We start from the raw sequence: 15,095 nt of genomic DNA, 5'->3' as shown, positions 1-15,095 counted from the left end.
TTCAAAATCATTAATAATAATGAAAACCTTTCTTAGAATGCCGCAGTCTTTTTTATCGTTTTAAAATAGGTTGTTCATTGTGAGTATCTCACACATTCGTGTGTGATAATGATGTATCTCACTGATTATGCTAAGATTGCTCCCACGTACACAGTAATTTCTGCGTGCGTGAAATACGCAATGAACATCCTCTTTTAAAACTTGAAAGATAGACTATGGCATTTTAAGTAAGATAAGTTTTCATTACAGTTTTTAAGATTAATATTACAAAATAAATACGTGCATGTATAAGTACATATGTAAACATCACTTTTAAAACTTAAAAAACCCCAAATCTAGTGCTTTAGAATGGGGGAAACTTGGCATGCGCAGGGCCCTTTCTTCCTTTTACAAATATTAATAAAAAATTATCAGGAACCCTATCAAACAAAACTTGACTTCTTTATCAAGAAGTAGAAGTACTGATTAAATTAATATCAGACGTTGCTTCATTCAGTCATCCCAATCACGACTCATGATGAGCAGACACATTATCTAAAAAAATTCTTTCCTCGCTTGCGACATATATCAAAGTACTCGTGGAAAATTTGTAGACTCTCCCAAGCGTTCATTAACTTATATATAACGGACAAAAAAAAAGAAAAATTTGTCAGATTTTGAAAAATTTTCGGGTTTTTTCTTACTCACCCTGTTCACAGAATTAAAAATCTCTGCGTCATTAAATTCCAGTTGACGCATGCCCAATGTAAAGTTTTAAAGTTTAATGAGAGTCCGCGCTGCTGATATTCAATGTTATTGGGCCCCCCCTCAAACCAACTCAGTGTTGCGCTTCACGGCATCGACTAGTTCTACGGCCATTTTATATCGACAGATATTTTGTTTGAGAATCGAAGTTAAAGGAATTTTGCTGTACATTTATTTCTGCCTGGGCTGGTTCATCGTGGCAGCAGCATAAGCAGCGAAGGCTTGAGAGTTTCTCAACACTCTCGAAGCCTTGGATTATTAGGGTATATTCATGTTGGAACGATAATGGTGAGCGGCCATGATTTTTGTTTTTGGTGTTTTGCCTGAAGTCCCTGTTTGTATTTTTGAGCAATAAAAATGTGGTGGTTCTGCGAACAAGTTTGTAAACTTTTTAAATCTTTGTCTCCATCTTATATCTAGTAAACGATGATCAGAGTCCGCATTATCTTCTTCATGGATTTTTGTGATCAACAAGTCGCTTTACTTTAGACTTTATAGTGGTCTGTTGTGTTTCGTGCCAGAGGTGTACTGTAGATATGATGGCCGAACAACAAGTTGACGGACCTCCAAATAAGAAGCAGAAAGTTGGTAGTACTAGTACCCCAACTGATAATGAAGGTATGTAGTACACAAGCATGGGACATATTTGTAGTTTTGTGTTGTTTATAGTTGTTTTGAGACGAGTTTCGTTCAGGCAATGTCGCCATATAAATTTTCCAGTCTTCCTGTAAGGCATCACATTGCGACGCTGTGAGCGAAGCTCGTTTTAACGTTTGTATTTTTAATCGAGAGTTTTTGTCAGCAGACACGTTCTTGGATGAACTACCGGAAGAATTGTTTGAGACAAATGGAGAGACCGAGGAAAATAATAGTAAATCCGTTGAATTGCAACAGTTACTGGAGAACGAAACGCCGAACAGTAATTTCTCAAGTAACAAAATACATCAAACTGCAAATCCCGTTGTAATGACTGGCAAAGACTTATCGAATCCAAGTAGTCCTGCATTGAATAATAACACAAACTCTGCATCATCTCCAAGTTTGAACAATAATGCAATGGTTTCTCCAGCACAGATTACAACTAGTTCAACAATGGCATCACCCAAGCCTTCTGCACCAAATTTGAGTGCTGCTGCTAATATGAACTCGCAACATCACCCTACATCAGGTCCACTTAATCCAACAGCACCTCAAACCTCCCATGCAATGACTACAAACACAGCACCATTGACTAGCATGCCTCAAAATTTTCCTTTGGCATATCCTTCGTCACCACAAGGACTAGTAAATCCAGCTATGTTGCCACCACGGATGAGAAATGGACCAATTCCCAACCAAAACACTAGTCCCATGCATAACTTTGGAAGACAAATGACATCAGAGCAAACTGGTCATATTGTTAGTTCACTTGCAAGTAACACTATGGCAACTATAAAAGCTGAACCAAATTTTATGATGGGACAGCCTGGGATGCCTGTGAACCAAGGTGGAATGGCAGTGAATCAAGGTGGAATGACCTTAGGAGAAGTAAGTGATCATTACATAGATTTTTTCAGCTAAATAATTAGTGTTAACAACCTAGTATTGTTTGATATGTGTGACCTTTCTTCATTGTTTCACTGATTGTTGAGCCAATCTAACATGTTTTCATTTGCACAAAACTAATTGTTTTGTTGTAATGTTTTACACTGTTTATTACTCTGTAAATGTTTAACCATTAACAGAAAAAATGTAAGTGTTCAACCATCTACAGTATGGTTTATAAGTGTTTAACTATTTACACTATATTTACACAGAGAATTGTAAACTGTTGTTATGAAGTAAGAACCCTTTCTTTCTAATGAGTTTAGGTACATTCATTTGATAATTTTTCAGTCAAATCACATTTAAACTTCCTTGAGCCAACTTGTCTCCATTTTGTAAATATGGGATTAACATGTGGTGAGAAAAACTGAGGTTGATCAGACAAACAAAAATATAGTGATGTTTCCTCATGATGTTTCTCAAACCTGTATTAAACATTAAAATCTTTGTTTATGATAAAAAAAGCATTGTTACAATATATTAATACCATACATTATATTGGTTATTATGAATATTATCAAAATAAAATTAGGTAGTATTTGATTATTTTCATGTTTAATTATCTTTTAATTATAATAACTTGTAGGTACACCACGTAAGTATTAAATACTGCAAAGCTTTCGGTCCGTTAACCCGGACCTTCATCAGTGCAATTACTTGAATACACGTTTGCGCGTCACTTAAATATCATGTTAGTCGTGATTAGTTTGCTCGCGCTATTAATTAAACGGTTTCATTTAATTAAGTTCTAATTAATGCGCGCGCCCTAGACAAGTATTTGACTAAGAGACACCGAAAATCCGAAATTCCGAAAATGATGAAGGTCCGGGTTAACGGACCGAAAGCTTTGCAGTATTTAATACTTACGTGGTGTACCTACAAGTTATTATAATTACTAAAGTCGCCATGCAATCATACAAGAAAATTATTTAATTATCTTGTTTAAGTATTTTAAATTTTAATTGTTAAAAAAATTGGTACATTTGGGTACATTACCAGTTATATACTTTGTAGTTAATCGATTTGGCTAAATCCAGCCATTTATTTGAAACTGACTTTGTGTTTGAAAAGTTCTGCAACTTTATGTTTGAAAAAAGTGTATTGTAATTGAAACTAAGCAAATCTGTCAAAAAAATTCTCCTAAGAGTGAAGAATGCATCTTTAGTACAGCCTTAGTTCATTTTAGTTGTAATTGACTGTACCAGAGTGGCAAAATTTTATTCACTGATTTCAAATCCATAAATGTCTTGTAAAACTGTATTTAAGTTGTATTGAATTGCATCTCACTCTTTCATATTTGAGTTTGTGAATTGCAAAATTTTAGTAGTTGTCTACAAACATGTGCTAGAAAAACACATGAAAAACATGATAATACTACCTTTTTTCACTTGTATTTTAAGTTTATATTTAAAACAATACCTAATTATCATGATAATATTTTTGTAGATCATGGCCCCAATGTCAAACCCAATGAACCCTGGTACAATGCCACTGCAGCAGCCAAACCCAGGGATCATGAATGTTCCAGGAGCAGAGTCAATTGAGAACCATTTAGGGAATTATTCAAACTTTGCTAATTTAGGCTCAACAACAAACCTGCATCAATTAAGTATGACATCACATCTAGATAGCATTGTTCCCAAGGCTGAGCCTGGTATCACTACTGTTGCTGGAGGTGGGGTGAGTAATGTTGTGCAGGGATGTTTTCTAGGGTAAAAGGAATTCAATAAAAAAGGCTATAAGAACAGTCATGGCATGCAATTGGTGATAATTGTTTACTTCCATTTTAGAATGTGCCTTCTCAAACACCAACTGCTGATCCTGAGAAAAGGCGACTTATTCAGCAACAGCTGGTGCTGTTGCTTCATGCACATAAATGCCAGAGACGCGAACAAAACATGACCAACGGTGAAGTAAAGTCCTGTAACTTACCACACTGTCGAACAATGAAAAATGTTTTAGCTCACATGACAGTGTGCACATCAGGAAAGTCATGTCAAGGTACGAAATAAAAGGATGTAAAATAATTTAGGATTTTTTGTTTAAACTGTAATATGCAGTATTACTGTTTACAGTTTACCTTACTTTTGATTGGGACACTAACTAGCTCAGAACATCCTGAGTTCACTTTAATATCTGGACATTCAGGACATGTTTTGTTACATCAATTTTCAGTTGCTCACTGTGCTTCATCAAGACAAATAATTTCCCATTGGAAGAATTGTAAAAGAGAAGATTGTCCTGTTTGTTTGCCTTTGAAACATGCTAATGATAAACGTAGTCAAGGTAAAAAATTTCATTTCAACTTTTTTAAAAATTACTGTGTTACAGTTAGCTTTCCATGCAAAAAATTCACTATTCCTGTGTATGTCTTTTAATTTAAAAACATTGCTCAGTTGTTTATTGTGGAAAGCTTTTAAATCAGACTAGTTTCTATGTCACAATAATCACTAATAATTAGCAATATCTCCTTAACTTAATTTGAAAAATCATAGAAATAATGGGTTTTGTATGTTTTTATTTTGCAGGAGAAAAACCTCTTGAATCAAACAGAGGACCTAAGAAATGGCATCAGCAAGTTACAGCAGATTTAAGAAACCATCTTGTACAGAAGCTGTAAGTGCTATAGAAAGTGGTATAGTACCTCTGGTGGCATTGGAAGTATGTACGTTTGTACTATTTTAGCTTACTAATACACTCTTTTCTGTAGTGTCACTGCTATTTTCCCAACACCAGTAAATGACCCTAAAGCTCTAAAAGACAGGAGAATGACCAATCTAGTTGCATATGCCAGAAAGGTTGAAGGTGATATGTATGAAACAGCAAGTAGTAGGGTAAGTGAGAAGTATTTTAGAATCACACCTTCCCAACGTTTTTTGTCTTTTGCTTAGAAGTCAAACTTCCAACACTCATCTAAAACGATCCTTTTCATGCACGTGCAATAAGTTGTTTCAAAATTGAATTACAAACGGTAGTTATTTGCCATATTTTAAGCGTTATTCTACGAACCTGCAGTAGTTGCGACGACCTAGGTGACATGATTGTATTAGGGCACGTCTATGCCACATATATACTATATACTGATTGCACGTATATTGCTTCCATTAATGTGTGAGAAATACATTAAGATACACTTTCTGCGGCATATGATGTAGAAGTCCATATATATTGTTTTGTCCAGAAGTTAACAACGTTTTATTGGTGATTCACAGGAGGAGTATTATCATTTACTGGCTGAAAAGATTTATAAAATTCAGAAAGAACTTGAAGAAAAGCGAGAGAAGAGACGTATGGGTGCTGTTGGTAATATAAATCCTGGTGTTCCACAGCCTGCATCGCATGGTGCACCATCACTTCCTGGTAGGGATGTGTACTTTGCACAATACAATAGTGATCGACTGATCGTATAATAATGTTCATCAGCAACTAATAGGGAGTTGAATGTGGAGCTGGATTAGGGAGTTATGATATATCATGTTTTGTTTTATTATACCACCTTAAATTAGACCTGAATAGACAGGGGGAAACTGGAGTAAAAGTTGTTCTGTTAATTTACAATGTTAGATAAACCTTCAAATAGGTCAGAGAGAAAATGTTTTATAGCTGTTTACGCATTTTCTGTAGAACCGTAAATAGATATTCAATTACCACAACGCTTGTAAACAAGTATTTACTCAGCATACGCGAAATAGGGAATGGGTTAGTGTGAAAAAATCTTGACGAAATTGCGTCTTTTATTCCCTCTTTTTCCTACCTTTCTATAAGCAGACGTTTTCTCGCCTGAGTGTGTTTTAAGTATATTACAGTGCCTTAAGATTAGGGCAATATTATTAAAGATATCATCTCTACTTCTGCGCGTTCAGTCGCGCCATTTACAGAGTTGAATGGAGACATAAGTAACAACACCGATGTAGCCTTGGCCAAGGCACAAGCAGTTGAGGTTGCAGCGAAGAACCGTCAAACACCAATCCCAATGCCTCCTCAAACATCACTACCAAACAACGTCTTGCGAAACCAAACAACAATGCCCATGTCGTCACAGCCACCAGCCATTCCTCAGCGAAGTATGATGCCTCAGCAAATGATGCCTAATCAAACACCACCAATACAAACGCATAATATTGGTAAATCGCCCCAGAACGCAGGCAATATTTCACAATCTCCTCACATGTCACCTCAAGCGGCAACACCTCGTCAGTCGCCTGGGCCGGCAATAGCAAATAAACCAGCAGCTGCTGCTCAGTCGCAAATGCAAAATCCACAAACACCATCCACAGCAACTCCAAATGCACAACCAACCAGTTCACAGGCACCGGGAGCACAAACTCCCGGAGCACAAACGCCACCGAAGGTAAGTCACAACCACTTTTGGTCCTATCCTTTGATCATTTTACTAATTTTTTTTTTAACTGAGCGTGTATAACTCACGCTTAAATAATAATAAAATCATATTCCGTATCTAGCCAGAAAGGCATAGAAATGTGTTCCTTTTTAATAAAAAGTATTCCTTTTGTTCAGTCTGTGGAATCTGTTGGTCAAACAACTGCCGCTGTTACGAATTCTCCGAGTCGAATGCAAGTTGACGACACGAAACCAAATATTGCTCCTTCAACACAGCCAAATGAAGCCATGAAGCCTCCTTCTTCTACTGCAAATTCATCTCATTCCGCCGTCAGTACCAGCGTGAGACATCCATTTAAGAAACACTTCCTACCTGAAGAACTGAGAAGAAATCTTATGCCTACACTTGAAAAACTTTACCAGATGCATCCGGAAGGCTTACCATTCAGGCATCCTGTTGATCCCAAATCTCTAGGGTGTATGGTATGTAAATGTATTTTATTTTTTGTCCCACACAATGAAGGCAAGGTATAAGGTTGGTTTTATAATTTCCATTCATGTAGGATTACTTCGATATCATAAAGAAGCCAATGGATTTGTCCACGATTAAAAGGAAGTTGGATACGGGACAATACAAAGATCCATGGGAGGTATGAACCGTAAGAAATATTGAACGAATTCGCTAGTAAATACAGCTGAAAATAACAACAAAGCGATTACACAGCATCTGGAATGTAAAACAGCCGAGAGAGTCGGTCGCACGTTCTATACCATATACCGCAGTGGGAATCAAAATCCACAATGAAGAAAACATCATGTAGCCGGCTGTAGGAGTGGATAGAATATTTTGTATATATTTCCAAAACGACAGAACCTAGAGAAAAACATTCAATACGAAATTTGAAAACTCCGCCCTTTAATTTCTTGTTTTTATTCCACGTTGTTGTTTAGTTCTGTGATGATGTCTGGTTAATGTTTGATAACGCCTGGCTCTACAATCGTAAAACTTCTAAAGTTTATAAATATTGTAGCAAGGTGAGTGTCATTCCTTTCTTTTCCTTTTACATGTGTCAGATAATAAAATATAGGAATGAAAACTCCATTGTGTTTGATTAAAAAATGAACCCATGTCAGTCTTCAAATCAATATGCTAATATATTCTAATTTAAGTATAATGTTTTCAAGCCTAATTAGAAACCATATTTACGAGTAAATAGGTCAAAATAAATCGGTTAGGATTTTGGAAGGACAGGGTTGATTAATTTAACTGGTAAAATTCGCAAGCTGCTGTTTGTTAAACTTCGTATATCTTTTTTCTTTAGTTGGCTGAATGTTTTGAACAGGAGATAGATGCTGTAATGCGAAAACTAGGCTACTGTTGTGGCCGTAAAGTAAGTAGAATAATATTTCAGGATGAAATTTTGAATTAAGATTGCATGAGGAAATCTTTGGATGGTCTGAATATGTCACGTTATATTTTATTTCATTTTTCATTTTCCAGTATGTGTTTCATCCACAAGTTTTGTGTTGTTTTGGAAAGCATTTGTGTACTATATCAAGAGATGCTCCCTATTATACATATCAGAACAGGTAATAATAATTGCTTTAAAATATCCTATAATTTCCTATTTGACTTACTTTATGACGTCCACTTTTAAACATTTACCTAACCTTACAGAATCTTGCTCTAAACGGATAATTAATGTTGGTTTATCGTTTTAGATATCATTATTGTGAAAGATGTTTTAATGAACTTCCTGGTGAAAGTGTTCAGTTAGGGGATGATCCCATGAATCCAAGCAGGTATGACACTTTACGTTAGTGAACCTACCACAATTCCGTAGAACATTCTCCTATTATTTATTGTACAAGATCTATAATCGCACTTTCCTCTGGACTATTTTTTATTTCCTCTTTTTTCAATCCTATACATTGTTGCACAATGGTACTGTTGATTTGTTTTCAGTGGTTGTATAAAGAAAGAAAGTTTTGAAAAGTTAACGAACAATCATCTGGATCCAGAACCGTGAGTATTTTGCATACTGTACCTAAAGCGCATGGGTCATGTTGTGATGGGATGAGATTAAATACGGCTGTGCGTTTCTTTGCGTTGCAACATCCTCCGTAGAGAGAAACCAGGTTGCTGAAACAACACATTTTGTTGCCTGAAGACAATTATGCTCAGGCCGTTATAAAGCAAAATCATAATGTAATTTTAAGGGCTACATCGTTTCCACCGAGTAAATTTCTTTCATTTTATTTACTTTGCAGTTTTATCGAGTGTGTGGATTGCGGGAGGAAGAACCATCAAATTTGTGTTTTACATCATGATTCAATTTGGTCCAGTGGGTAAGGACTGTTATGATTCCTCACACGTGAGATCGTACGCACCAACCAAAAATAAACAAAACAAACCACAAACCATGAAATTCTGCCCCATTTGCCAAAAAGCTAGCTTATCTTCATGTATGGTGCGTTTGAGTGGTGCAGTTTGTTGCGCGGTAATTCCAACCTTCGTTTAACCAAACTGAATTTGAACTAAACTTGTTGAACAACCAAAAACAAAACTGCGTCATGCGATCTTATTACTGAGTTGGAAATCACTATGGACTTAATGCATACATGATTTTGGAATTGATAATGCTGAATTATTCTGTTTCTCTGATTTAGATTTCAGTGCGATTCGTGCCTAAAAAGGCGAGGTCTAGTGAAAAAGGAAAATAAATATAACTCAAAACGTATGTATTAAATATGGTTGAAGAACCTTTTCATTGACTGGTTAAACTCGAGCGTAATTTCGTATACGTATGACATTTGTTTTACAGGCCTTCCCCATACGAAGTTAGGAGAAGTTTTAGAAAACAGAGTGAATGAATTTTTAAAGAAGAACAATGCAGGTGCCGGTGATGTTACGATACGTGTGGTGTCCAGTGTTGACAAGGTCGTGGAAATTAAACCTGGAATGAAAACAAGGTATGAAGTGAAGATTATCGGTTGTCTTCCTCGTATACAATTTTTAAAACGACTGGCATATGCTCGTTGTTTTGGCATGCATATTACGAAACGAATGCAACTGTTGTTATAACCAGTGATAAGTTGCAAATGCTCATCCGCTTGTTCAAAATTTATTGTTTTGTATGTATATCATAGTGCGTGTAAATAATGATATATTGGCGACTACTTTCAAAGCCATAACATAATCTTTGAAGCTGTGCAGAATTATTTCCCTTGTTTTGCCACATCAAGATATGGAGTTCAACGCGTATTTAATATCTTTTTCAGGTTTAATAGTGCTTGTCAAGACGGATTTCCATATCGCGCCAAGGCTCTTTTTGCATTTGAAGAAATTCATGGTGTTGATGTTTGTTTCTTTGGCATGCATGTTCAGGAGTACGGTTCAAACTGTTCTACACCCAACACTCGTCGAGTGTATATTTCATACTTGGACAGTGTTCATTTCTTCCATCCAAGACATTTTCGAACAGCGGTATATCACGAGATTCTCATTGGATACTTGGAGTATACGAGGAAGCTAGGGTAGGAAATTTTATACAGTAAAATCAGGATATGAATAGATTGCCCAGTTTTTCTGAAAATATACATTTATACTGACAATATACATAACATTTACTCATGAGCAATTTCCCAACGCAAACATGACAATGTATGTCATTGCGTACAATTTTGAAGTCTTCAACTGATCGTGCATTTATTACCATTAGATACGTTTGGGCGCATATTTGGGCGTGTCCACCATGTGAAGGTGACGACTATATATTTCATTGCCATCCACCCGAGCAAAAGATCCCACGTCATAAACGTCTTGTTGATTGGTACAAGAAGATGTTAGATAAAGCTGCTGCTGAAAGCATTGTTGTGGAATACAAGGTAATAATTAGTACTGTTCATATCTCCTGTGACCTTAATGATCTTGAGATAGCTACTGCAAACCTTCGTTTTGGGGGTCAAATTGACTCCGCTTTCTTATCTGTTTTTTGGTGGACTCGAATTGATTGTCAGGCAAAATATATGAGCCAGCAGCTAAACTGCCTTTCATGATTTTTTTTCAGGATATTCTCACCCAGGCTTTAGACGATAATCTTGAGAAGGCAACTGAGTTGCCATATTTTGACGGTGATTTTTGGCCAAATACTCTAGAAGACAGTATCAAGGAACTTGATCAAGAGGAGGAAGAAAGGAAAGCTTCTGCTGCAGCTGAAGCTGCTGGGGATATGGTACGCATGCATGCTTGTTTATATTTGCACACGTTTGTGTTCCAGTTTGTGTTTCCAATTATTTCTATAAGTTCGCGCTTTTCAGTTACTGGTAAATTACAAGTAAACTCTCAGTAAACTGGGCCATGACTTACTCGCTTTATTACTACATTAAAAGTTGGTCGTGATATAAGGCCTCTTTTCCACTCATCGTAAAATCAACTCGCAAGATCGCTGCGAGTTCTTGCATCTAATTAAAATAGACTGACAAGCATTGTGATTGGACGAAACTAATCGCAGGGAGCTTGCGAGTAAGTTTTTGCGATGAGTGGGTGAGGGCCTTAACTCCGCCGATTAGTTGTCACAAACTTGATTTAGCAAGATCGAGAGCCAACAATAAGCCATAATTATTACCATTAGTAATATACGAACACGTTTTCTGAACATTTAGAGAACTTAAACCGAGTTTCGAGGCGTAGTGTTGACCTTTTTATATCTTTGTCCAGGCAAACAGCAAAGGTAATAAGAACAAAGCAGGTAAAAGAAACAACAATAAAAAAGGTAGTAAGAAAAACAATCAACGAAAAAATATGAAGAAGACGAATGGACTGGGCCTAAACGTTTGTGATTTATCTTTGAGACTTTACAACACCATGGAGAAACACAAAGAGGTACGTTAATGGCAGTCACGTTCTAACCGTGAGGGATTAATCGATAATGTCAATCATGCAATCATGCAATCATAATCAGTTGTAAATAATAATTATTGTTTTTTAGAATTTATATGATTACCACCCCACATTTAGCTTATAAAACTACCTAACAGATTATATTTTGAAATTAAGGGCAACGAGAAATACTTTACATTTATCAAGACATTAACGACAATATTGTGGCGATTCATGGTATATTTGACTGTATTCAAACCTCTGTTATTCTAGGTGTTCTTTGTTATCCGAATGTACGAAGATGCGGACATACAAGGCTTACCTGAAACCGTTGATCCTGACCAGCCTATGTCGTGTGACCTCATGGATGGCCGTGACGCTTTTCTGACGCTGGCACGTGACAAACACTGGGAGTTCTCGTCATTGCGGCGAGCCAAGTATTCCACAATGTGTATGATGTTCGATTTGCATAACCAAGGACAAGATCGCTTCGTTTACTCGTGTAATCTTTGTAAGAGACATGTCGAAACCAGGTACCATTGCAGCGAATGCGAGGTGAGACGTGTGATGTTTATTTTTGTATTTATTTAACACAGTGTTCCATTGCATTATCTATAACGGTATTCCATGGTAGGAAAAGCACCATTTTCAATACTTCCAGATAATATAAACACAAAAATACACCGTTTCGACTAAGAACAATGTTTGTGGACCAAGGAGTGATCGGTGATAAAATTTTCGAAAACATGTAATGTTAGGACTGTGGTGATGTACGGATGTAGCTTCTGTACCTATTCTCTTAATAACCTCATTTTTGTATTTCATCAGGATTTCGACTTGTGTGTGCCATGTTTCAACGAGAAGGGGCATGAACACAAGATGGAGAAACTTGGGTTTGACCTTGATGTTGATCAACAAACGCCGACGAAGAACCAAACATCACAGCCAAATAATTCTCAAGAACAGCGGCGGTTGTCGATTCAACGTTGCATCGATTCACTTGTCCACGCCACCCATTGCAGAGCGCAGAATTGCACCATGGCTAGCTGTATGAAAATGAAACGGGTTGTGGAACATACGAAGAGTTGCAAAAGGAAAGGTAACAATGGTTGTCCGATTTGCAAACAACTCATCGCTCTTTGCTGTTATCATGCGAAACATTGTCGAGAGCAGGAATGTGTTGTACCATATTGTCGCCATATCAAGACCAAGTTCCGTCAGCAGCAAATGCAGCAACAGTTTCACCAGGCGCAACTAATGCGTCGGCGTATGGCGGTTATGCGAAGTATGCAGCAAACACCTGCGCCACCACAACCCTCGACTAACCCAACTGGAATGGTGGAACGTCTCAATCCTACCGGTGGTCTCCCGCAGCATTCGTCTTTACCAGCTCGTCCACCCAGCTATGGTCAACCTCAAATGACCCCAGTAACTGCTCCAGCACCCGCTGCTGCTGTTGCTGTTGCCCAAGCTATTGTTGAAGAAGCAAGATTGCCACCAACGCCAGCTAATCGCCCGAGTATGCCTACCGTACCTGTAAATCCATTTTCCAACGCCCCAACGATGAATGGTCCGATGAGTGGTCCTATGAGTGGTCCTATGAGCGGTCCTTTGAGCGGTCCTTTGAATGGTCCTATTAATGGCGGCAATCCATTGAGACCGAACTTGAATATGCCTGTGTCGGTTGGGCAAACGAATGTGCCACAGCCTATGCAAAATGCCCAAGCTACAATGCGAAATTGGTATAGCGGTAATAACCAGGTTCAACAATCTCTGACGTCCCAGCAACCACCAATGTACGGTGCTGCAACAAATCCCTTACCCAGCCAAGCCAGGCCTCAATTACGACAATCACGTCCTCATCTCCAGGAGCAGATGACTCGGATATTAAGCATTTTGAAAAACAATCAAGGGCAGCAAACTGCTGAGTGTCTTCAAATGATGCGAGCGAATCCACAACTCATGGCCATGTTTCTACGGCTGCGTCAACAGCAGCAACAGCAACAGCAACAAGCCCAACAACAGCGGCAAGCTCAACAACAGCAGCAGCAACAACAGTTGCAACAAATGATGCAAAATCAAGCAGTTCCGCAGCCAATGATGCAGCAACAGTGGCCTGGAAGAATGAGACTAACCCCACAACAACAGCAGCAACAACAGCAACAACAACAACAGCAAGCACAGTTACAACAAGCGCAACAACTTGCACAACAAGTTCAACAACAAAAAACTCAACAAGCACAACAACAGTTACATCAACAGACGTTACAACAAGCCGGGTCTAATTTACCGGGATTACATCAAGGCGGTCAAGCAATGGCTAGCCTTAACGGTATGAACAATGTACATGGTATTTCGAATATGAACACTATGAACAACATGTCACCTGTTCAATCCATGCAGGGCATGCAACAGACTATGCCAAATATGGCGAATATGCAAAATGTTCAAAACATGGTCGGAAGTACAAACGGGATGCAAGGAATGCAACAACAGCAACTGATGCAACAGAACATGCACGGTACAATGCAGCAGCCTCAGTTTGCATCGAACACTCAACGTCGCCTACCTATGGCACAACAAGAAATTCAATTTAACAACATGATGCAACAGCACACGATGTCAGGTGGACAATTATTGCAACCACAACAACCAGCACCTCAGCAGCATTTTAGTAATAAACAAACATTACAACAACGGTTAATGTCTCCGCAGAATACCCCGCCGCAACAGGCGGGAACACTACTACCTAATCAGTCACCACGATCAGTAATGTCACCATCACCACAACCTCTTCAACAACCATCATCATCGCCAAGACAACCAGCTATGTCACCATCACCTCGGCAGTCTGTCATGTCACCACATACTCAACCAACACTTACCTCACCGCATACAATCGCCTCACCACATCCATCGTCGGGTGCACTTGATACAAATGACTTAACGGATTCCTCGCTCTTTGGATCAAGCAGAAGAATACAACCATTGGCGCCTCTCGCATCGCCTGAACTCGACCAGGAAGATGGTGACGCGATTGCGCCATTGACTCCATCCGACCAACTGTCGAGATATGTAGACAATTTATAGGTACTTTTTCGAAAAAAATGTTTATACTTTAGAATAGCATATTGGCCAAATGCGGCCTGTATTTTAACAATGTGTCGTCGCACAAGAAAGTACGACAATGAAATTTTCTAGACGAAATGGATTTCAATATTTGTATACAGCCCGAATAAATAATTAATGATAAGCGATTGTAGTTTTAGAAGTAGAGATCTCTCATTCACACAAAGTATTTGTACAAAGATGTCTTATTTGAAAGTATATTATATATTTGTGAGTGTGCGCATTTTCAATTAGAAAAAGCTATAAATGTACATGTATCTCAACCATGGAGATTAAATAAGCTTTTTTAAGGTAAAGTGAGTTTTCGTCTTTTACTTGTGTCCAAGCTTATTGCCCCGCTGTCTTAATTTGAAATGGACTGTGTAATATTTGACTGTGTGTGTAAACATCGGTAGTTAAATCCAAATCCGGTCCT

At 38.0% G+C, this 15,095-nt stretch overlaps 1 protein-coding gene across 2 annotated transcripts; it reads left to right on the top strand.

The window, feature by feature from the left end:
- The first annotated feature begins 798 nt into the window (after positions 1–798).
- On the top strand, positions 799–14,970 carry LOC114524445 (CREB-binding protein-like). Of its 2 annotated transcripts, none has more exons than XM_028545521.1 (26): positions 799–1,032; positions 1,234–1,362; positions 1,550–2,271; positions 3,775–4,008; positions 4,119–4,329; positions 4,504–4,614; positions 4,857–4,944; positions 5,039–5,162; positions 5,541–5,688; positions 6,192–6,679; positions 6,847–7,152; positions 7,233–7,319; positions 7,621–7,704; positions 7,992–8,060; positions 8,171–8,259; positions 8,392–8,472; positions 8,636–8,695; positions 8,941–9,018; positions 9,340–9,407; positions 9,495–9,642; positions 9,952–10,206; positions 10,392–10,557; positions 10,740–10,904; positions 11,390–11,554; positions 11,825–12,106; positions 12,380–14,970. In XM_028545521.1, exons 2-26 carry the CDS (start codon positions 1,281–1,283, stop codon positions 14,639–14,641), a joined length of 6,573 nt encoding a protein of 2,190 aa, XP_028401322.1. In that variant the 5' UTR covers positions 799–1,032; positions 1,234–1,280; the 3' UTR covers positions 14,642–14,970. The 2 variants fall into 2 exon arrangements, with proteins under 2 accessions (XP_028401322.1, XP_028401321.1); XM_028545520.1 differs by having other exon boundaries at positions 1,165–1,362.
- The last annotated feature ends 125 nt before the right edge of the window (positions 14,971–15,095 follow it).

Source organism: Dendronephthya gigantea, unplaced genomic scaffold (assembly GCF_004324835.1).
Source record: "Dendronephthya gigantea isolate DGI-Jeju-01 unplaced genomic scaffold, DenGig_1.0 000031F, whole genome shotgun sequence".
Classification (NCBI taxonomy): domain Eukaryota; kingdom Metazoa; phylum Cnidaria; class Anthozoa; order Malacalcyonacea; family Nephtheidae; genus Dendronephthya; species Dendronephthya gigantea.
Note: the sequence above shows the minus strand (reverse complement) of the source record. Positions and strands in the feature narration are given on the sequence as shown.